The sequence below is a fragment of the Etheostoma spectabile genome, chromosome 5 (assembly GCF_008692095.1).
Source record: "Etheostoma spectabile isolate EspeVRDwgs_2016 chromosome 5, UIUC_Espe_1.0, whole genome shotgun sequence".
Lineage (NCBI taxonomy): Eukaryota > Metazoa > Chordata > Actinopteri > Perciformes > Percidae > Etheostoma > Etheostoma spectabile.
The window spans coordinates 37,004,314-37,012,550 of NC_045737.1; the positions used below are offsets into that span (position 1 = coordinate 37,004,314).

Sequence of the window (8,237 nt, forward strand, 5' to 3'; positions counted from 1 at the left end):
GGGGGGGGATTGATAGTCTGCGTACAGGGGAATTAAAAAAAATTCTTTACTTGTTTGGGTACAGAGGAATCAAACGGACGAGCAGTGCGTGTGGTATGACGTCAACACGGCACCTGTGTTAGTACGCCTGCGCGGATTAACCAGGAAGCGCAATGCATTCAGACATGGCACTTCCCAACAAATCTAGGAGGAAAGGGAAAAAAGAACAACAAGTAAGTCTCACTGTTTAATTTTCACTTCTTTTGGACGATGTCCTCAGGAGAGTACATGTAGGAATGTTCAAGGACGCGTACTGCTGTTAACTACGGGTTTGTTCCCTGAAACATGACGCTTCTTGTTGTTGTCGTGCAGAGGATGCTAACGCTAGCTCGGAGCTCGTTAGCTTCAGTTCTTCCAGGCGATTCTGAGTCAGCACATTTACTTGCGTCTCTGAAAAGAACATGTGACTTTGGTCGAGGGATATCTCGCTTCCTATTATTTTTATTTATTTCATGAAATGTCATAAATAGTGTGAAATGCCCAAAAGCCTACACCTTCTCAGATCCCACGTAAACGACCGTGGTAAAGTTGGTTTTATGTTGGACGTTGTTATGTTCGACACATTCGAACGTCAAAATATATTTATAGCATTCCTTTACATAAATAAGGTATTTAGAAAACAAAGGATGTTTCTTTTGAAAAAAAAGCTTTGTGCAATGTGTAAGAGAGTTAGCTGAGTTTAGCAAAAGGGATTTGACGTGGATTCGTCAAAAGGGCAAGCTGCCTAACACATGTGTCGAATATCCAACGTCTAATATAAAACCAACTTTACCAGGGTAAAGGTCGACTCTATTCATGTGTAGTGCAGAAAGGCAGCGAGATTTCACATTGGAGAAGCTGGGACTGGACTTTTTTTGTAGTTTAAATTAAAAGTCTGTCCTTGCAACGTTGAATCCAACCATCCTGTTCAGCTTGAAGCACTGGAGCTTTGTGTTGTCTGGTTTTTTATGACCGTAGTAACTTTATTAACTCTCCTGTTGTCTTCGGGGCAAGTTTGACCACTTTCCAAAAAAGTTTCTATATCAGAAATGTGGGTTTCTTTCAAACAAATTTTCATGGATGGTTCCCAACAATGCTCCTCACAAGTTAAAGAAATAATCATTAAATTAGTGTGTTTTTGTCAGTTTTATAGCATTTGGAGAAAAAAACAATTGGTAAAAAGAACTTTGAAAAAGTGTAAAAGAAATAGAGAAAAATGTCAAAAGTGACTAAAATGCGAACAAATGTCAAAGTGACAAAAATGTGAAAAGATGTCAAAAGTAACAAAAATGTAAAAGTGACAAATGTAAAAATTAAAAAAAAAAAAAAAAGCTTTCCAAATTTGGGGAACAACCCATGAAAATTTCAGAAAAGTTAACAAACATTGAAAAAGTTGTCAGTCATTGGGAAAAAGACAACTATAACCTTGATTAAAAAGGTTTTTCAATTTAAATTTTGACTCAGAAAAACAAAAATTTCCAGGTTGGCGGGAAGAGAACACAAGGGTTAAAAGTGAGTGGAAATGGGCTCTGGCTGCAGACCAGGTCAGGCAGCATGCAGCCTCTAAGGTGATTACACAGGTAAATCATTGAATCAACAACTCTCTGAGAACACGTGCTACATGAAAGCTTTCTATTCTAAAATCCAATGTCATTTTTTAACCACATGAACTTTGAGATCAGGCTGCTCACATTCTGCTCATTTTCAGGTTCATAATTGTATTTAGAGGTTATACCAGAATTGGGTTACATGGTTTAATTATCTAAAAACACCATGGCATGTTGTACTGAGCATTGCGGCAGCTCCTCTTTTCACCACACTTGTATTCCATCTTTGTTGGGAGTCGCACATGTCCAGTAGCTAGGTAAGGACTACTAGCCAGTCAGAGACGGAGTATGAGGACGTGCCATGCTAGCAGCTAGGCCAGCATGATGACGTGTGTTACAAAGTACCTCGTGTTTGTCTCTGAAGTAAAGGCTGGACTACAGTAGAGCTGTTTGAGGCAGGTTGGGAACATTTTCTCTGGAAAATGGGGTGGACTTTGGGCTTTTTCACTTTGTAAACCTATAGCGTGCACAAAAAATATATATACAACAATAAAGGAAAGGGAAAAAGCATAACATTAGCTCTACAATTTGGATTTTGCACTAGTCTATATTTCGATCTGATTGCGATTAATTGTGCAGCCCTAATAAATAAAGTGTACTCAGAGAAGCCTTTCTGCTTTCCGTATTCTGCTAAAAAAATCAAATTGATTTTGGTAATTAAAGGAAATGAAAGGAAATCATTTTCAAAATTATTGTATTGAACAATTTGAAGATTGAATTGAATTCCCAGTAAAAGGCACCACTAAAAAAGAATGAGTTATATTTTAAAGTGCATTTTTCTTTCAACTAACACAAAAAATGTCAATGTCTTTTCGCAATATGTCACAGCCTTTCGCGATGTGTTTATCGTGCCAGTTGATATTGCTACGACGATTAAAGAAAATTATATAATTAGGGATGCTCCGAATCCAGGTTTTTAAAATTCGACCGAATACCGAATCCACTGGTTAAGATTCTGTTGAATCCTCCTCCCATCCTCAGTCCATTAACACAGTTACCACATTAATGAAGGAACCAACATCCTGTGCTGTGACTGTCCTTCCTTTGCCCCACCTGACGCTGCTGCATCTTAGCTGCTGTCTGTAGATTCCTTCATACACAACTTGTACTAGCTGTGTGTCTGTGCTTGTGTTCCAACAGGTTTGACTGCTTCCACCTCCAGTCCTAGCCATGGTGGGCTGTGAGTCCTGCACCAGCATGTGCTCCCGCTCGTCGGCCTACACTCTGGCCCTCGGCCTGGGCTTCGTAACTCTGGGGACCAGTCGCATCCTGTTGCTCAAATTCTCTGCAAATTCTGGTGACTGATGATTGATAAGTGTTAACATGATGTTCTAAGTCTGCCTTCAAGCAGCACACATTTGAACAACATGCTGTGAAACGGTTGTAATGGCCTTCAGGGTATTCCACAGAACATCTTGTTAACCGGGTCTCTTTGCTTGTGCTTAATTTGCAGAGAACAAGTACGACTTCCTCCCTGCGTCCGTCAATCTACTTGCTGAGGCGCTCAAACTGCTCTTCTGCCTGGCTATGGCAGTCAGGGTCATAGTCCGAGGTAAACTTTGAAGTCACAGCGTCTTTGTTCCACAGAACATGTTGAGATGAGCTACATTTACATCGCTACGTTTCAGTTTCTAATCGGAGTTTAGATCCAAAAGCGATCTCTGCGCAACAAAAGTGTTTGTAGCTCCAGTTGAAGAACTAATCTGTGTTTAAACTAACACGCTCAAAGCAAAATAGCTCATCAACGTTCTTGGATACCGGGCATGCACGTGCCAAAGGTAAACAGGAAGCAGCATGTAGATTCCGCCCGTTGCTGGTAGTTGCCATGGTAACGTTAGTAGCGTAAGGCGTTTTTCCATTAATGGTACCTGATCGACTCGTCTCAACTCGACCGCGGTGCCCTGTCCTCCGTTTTCCACTGCAGATTAGGACCGCCTCGTGCGTGAGGCGAGCCGTGGCTGGTCGTCCTGGCAGGAAACTGCCGTGACCCAACGCGACGCACACACACAACGTGGAAGGTGTGTTGCTTTTGATTCTCGGCGTGTAACAGCCAGAAGGCAAATTAGTTTCTAATGAACCTGGAGACAGCAAAAAAAGAAAAAAAGCAGGATAAACTATTTAACGTTAAACACGGCAAGTCTGTTCAGTGCCCCCCCCGGTCTGTCGCTAGCAATGATGATTAGTGACGATTCTCTCCGACCATTCAGCAGTCTGCAGATTTTCACGTCACCTTGACGGAGGTGATACTACAAACGTTACCTGTTAGCAGGTACCAGGGACTTTTTTTTTGTAATGGAAAACCAAAAACGGCGAGTAGAAAAACGCCATTAGGGTCAGAACGAGACACCGTGACCCAATCAGGCGGAGAACCGTCGGCCGTTGAGACTGCAACACAACCCAGCACATTCCAAACCAAATGTCTCCGGTTTAGGCAGCCTGCACACTGCCTGCGTGGCGTTAGCGGGACATATCTGTTGCATGTCGTTTTCTGTCTTTGCACATCAGCAACGCGTCTGACGCGGCGCTTTTGCTGAGCTTACCTTGTCAGTACACATTGATAACATTAAGTAATAGCGTGTTCTTCAAGAAGTAGTACACTTAATTTTAAACATAAATATATACTGATTTGATAGCAGCAGAGACAACGTTGGCAGGATTGTTAATTACATTTACGTATGTCTGCATTTACGTCAAAACCTAGAGACTTTCAAATGTCAAAATTTCATGTACTAAATATATTTGTGTCCAAATGACATATAACCATCTTTTCGTATTCTATTTTGCCTGGAACCACTTCCAACATGCTTACATGTCGCATTAAAACTAGGCGTCGGCCCTATTTCTAGAATACATGGGTTTTCAGTACGTCACGCAGGCAGTGTGTGAGCTCTATGCTGGTGCTCTAAGGTGATCTGGGTGCAGCAATATCTATTGTAAGCGTGTCACTTGAAAGGCTCACAACTTCTCGTGTGTGTGTGTGTGTGTGTGTGTGTGTGTGTGTGTGTGTGTGTGTGTGTGTGTGTGTGTGTGTGTGTGTGTGTGTGTGTGTGTGTGTGTGTGTGTGTGTGTGTGTGTGTGTGTGTGTGTGTGTGTGTGTGTGTGTGTGTGTGTGTGTGTGTGTGTGTGTGTGTGTGTGTGTGCAGGCCTGGGCAATAAATCGATGTTACATGGACATCGATATATTGGGGGTGGGAATCCCCAGACACCTCCCGTTACAATATCATCACGATAGTTAGGTACAATATTACTGAGATTTTAAACATATTGCAATATTCTACGATATAATTTATAATTCATAACAATTTATAACCTTTTTTCCAACTTCTAATTTTTCCCAATTTCATATAATGTCCTCAAAAGAAAACTTTGTCAACAGCTGCTTTATCTAAAAAGAAACATTCCTGTTTTTTCATATCATTTTAATTTTATTGTTGAAAAATGGAATTATCAAGCAGACAAACTGACCAACACATATATCATAATAGATTGATACTTGGCGCCTGTCTGTCTTCTGTCTGTTTCTCCAGAGGGACGATCCCGCAGAGAGCTCGGCAGTTCCTCCAGCGCATCCTTCCTCAACTCCCTGAAGTGGGCCATCCCGGCTTTCCTCTACTTCCTAGACAACCTCATCATCTTCTACGTGATGACCTACCTGCAGCCTGTTAGTTTGGCTTCAATGTTTAGTTATAAGACCACTACCTGAAGGAAATTGTGTGTGTTAACTTTGTACAGAATGCAACTGCTCTTTAAGGTCTTTACGTAAAGCACTTTGAATTGCCTTGTTGCTGAAATGTGCTATACAAATAAAGCTGCCTTGCCTAACATTAGGGAGCCAATTCTGTTGCATAAATTCCAATTATTCAACCTCCATAACGTTAACTCTTTTAAAATAAATCTTTTAACCCAGAGAAAGACTGTATCTAAATGTAGATTTAACCTTATATCATCCCAGCTTTTACAAAATGTCCTGCAGACTTTGTGTGGAATGCAGATATGTTCTGCTATCACTCTGCTGTTTAATCTCTACACCGAAGCTTTTCTTCCTCTTGTCCGCAGGCCAGGGCGGTGTTGTTCTCCAACTTTGTCATCCTGACCACAGCAGTACTCTTCAGGATTGTTCTGAAGTAAGTGACTCAACGGACAAGCCTGGAAGGTTTTGTCCTTTAGTAGGAGAGGGTGTGTTAATGTGAGAGGTGTTGATGAGCATGTGCATCTGCTGAAAACACTTTATCTCACCCCCTGTTTTTGTGATGTAGCTTCTCTATTTCCTTTTTTTTGACTGGTTTAGAAGAGAAGTCTTCTCTTTTAATCAAATATTTTAGCTTATCTTCATCTGAAAATCTGCTCCTAGTAGAGTCAAAGTGAGCTTTTTCACTTTGTAGGACACTATCACTGAATGTATTGTGATGTGTTCCAAAGTTACCTTTTTAATTGGTAAACCATTTCATCAAATTAGACATTCTGCAGCATTTTTATACAGTGTTGAAATGAAGCAAAGTGCAAATACTTTGTTACTGTACTAAACTTTTCACAGATCTGTACTTCATATTTCTTTTTTACTTCTAATAGGTACATTTATTATCAGAAATTTACTTTTGATACTTACTGAAGTATCAGCTGTACAGTAAATATCAGATACTTTCAGACTTTTACTAAAGTAATATGCTAAAAGGTGACTATAACTTCTACCAAAGTCATTCTCTGCTAAGATACTTGTACTGTTACTCAAGTATTGCTTTCAAGTACTTTATACAAGATTGTTTTTATACACATTATTGTGTTGTTCTACATGTTTCGTACTTTTGGAAACCTTGAGATGTCATCACTAAGCGCAGCTCCCGCCAGCCGCAGATGGAACTATAATTTTTGTGTCAGACGTTGAGTAGGATTATGTGTATGTTTTTGGAGCGTGGCTGTAGATGAGAGGTGATGATCGGTGTGCCTCTCCTCTTCTGCTGATTTGATTCCATCCCCCTTTTTTGTTCTGTAGCTTCTCCATGAAGCATTGTCTCTTTTGTGACTCGTTTAGAAGAGAAGTCTTCTATTTATCATCTTTTATTTTTGTCCTGAAAATCTGCTTTCACTAGCTTCAAGGTGGGTTTTTCTTACTGTAGGACAATATTACTGTAATTGGTCCAAAGTGGCCCTTTTTCCATTTGTTGTGTTAAATCACAACCTAAGCTATCTAGACCAGTGTTTCTCAAATGGGGGTACCCATACCCCTAGGGATACTTTAGAGTACTTCAGACGTATGTGAGATTCAGAGCTACGTGAGATTTTTGCAAAATGCAATTTTAAAATATGTCATGCATAATTCCTAAACTAATTATACCTTATTAAAATGAAAAATAAGAAGGTTGTGGTTGTGTAGTAAATCTGTCACTGCCAGCTCTGTTTTCTGCTTAGTACCTTTATATTTTTATAAGGGTTAGACAGATTATCAGCCCTGGCAGAGGATCTGTATCAGCATTTTATTTGCCTGATAACCAATTATAGTTAATGCAATAAGAAAAAGTCTGATACTTTGGCTCAGCTGCAGCTCTGTGTCTGCCCCTCTGCTTCGGTTTCACTCACCACTGAGTCTGACCGACCGTCTGGGGGTACTTGGCTTAAGAAAAACAATTAAAATGGTGTACATTGTTGGGCACCCAGAATGCTCAGTTGGTAGAGGGGTGCCCATGTATAGAGGTTTACTCCTCGACGCAGCCGGCCCGGGTTCGAATCCAGCCTGCGGCCCTTTGCTGCATGTCACTCCCCCTCTGTCTCCCCTTTCATATCTTCAACTGTCCTGTCAAATTAAAGGCCTAAAATGCCCAAAAAATAATCTTTAAAAAAAAAGAAAAAGAAATGGTGTACATTGTTGAAATAAGTTTGAGAACCACTGTTCTAGTCCACACTTTCTAAGTTTATACACATAACAATGTAATTCTACATATGTAATACTTTTGAAAAGCTTAAGATCTCGACAGATGAAATTAAAAACTGTCTCTCACCTTTTCCTGCAGGAGGCGCCTGTCCTGGGTTCAGTGGGCAGCATTGTTTGTCCTCTTCCTGTCCATTGTTTCCTTGACAACAGGATCGGGGACCAGCCAAAACTCCATAGCTGTGCCTGGACTCCACTCCAACCCCCACTCTACCTCCTCCAACTCCTGCCTACTCTACACTCAGCTGCTGGAGCAGATGAGGAACAGCAGGTGACATGATTAATGCGTGATGAATGAAATAATGAAATCCTTGAAAAGAGGACTTTGCCAATGTAGCATTGCACTCACAAAATGTTGTTTGGACTCGCGCTGAGCAGTTTGAAACAATCAAGGGAGCAAAACAGATGCAGCAGAGCCAGCACTATAAGTCTATATCCATGATGTTCCACTTTTGCCCCCGGAAATTCTGTCCCTCATTTTGGCCGGATGTCCATCACCTTCCTCTTTCTTTGTGTTGGCGTTCTAAACTCCGGTGGATTTATGGGGACTATGGTTAGAATAGAAGAATAGAATGTCTTGTCATTTTACACCATTACACGGTACTTGTGCAGTGAGATTAAAGCAGGTTAATTGTTAACCAGGGGTGTATGAATCAGAAATGTCTCACAGTATGTAGATTTTGTTACTT

General features: G+C 40.8%; 1 protein-coding gene across 2 annotated transcripts in view; it reads left to right on the forward strand.

The window, feature by feature from the left end:
* Positions 1-114: 114 nt before the first annotated feature.
* slc35a5 (solute carrier family 35 member A5) overlaps positions 115-8,237 on the forward strand; it is a 13,405-nt gene continuing 5,282 nt past the window's right edge. For both annotated transcript variants that reach the window (XM_032516036.1, XM_032516037.1), the window contains exons 1-6: positions 115-212; positions 2,766-2,922; positions 3,079-3,177; positions 5,153-5,286; positions 5,682-5,749; positions 7,631-7,819. In XM_032516036.1, the coding sequence (XP_032371927.1) occupies positions 2,796-2,922; positions 3,079-3,177; positions 5,153-5,286; positions 5,682-5,749; positions 7,631-7,819 (617 nt within the window). In that variant the 5' untranslated portion in view covers positions 115-212; positions 2,766-2,795. The remainder of the gene's footprint in view (positions 213-2,765; positions 2,923-3,078; positions 3,178-5,152; positions 5,287-5,681; positions 5,750-7,630; positions 7,820-8,237) is intronic.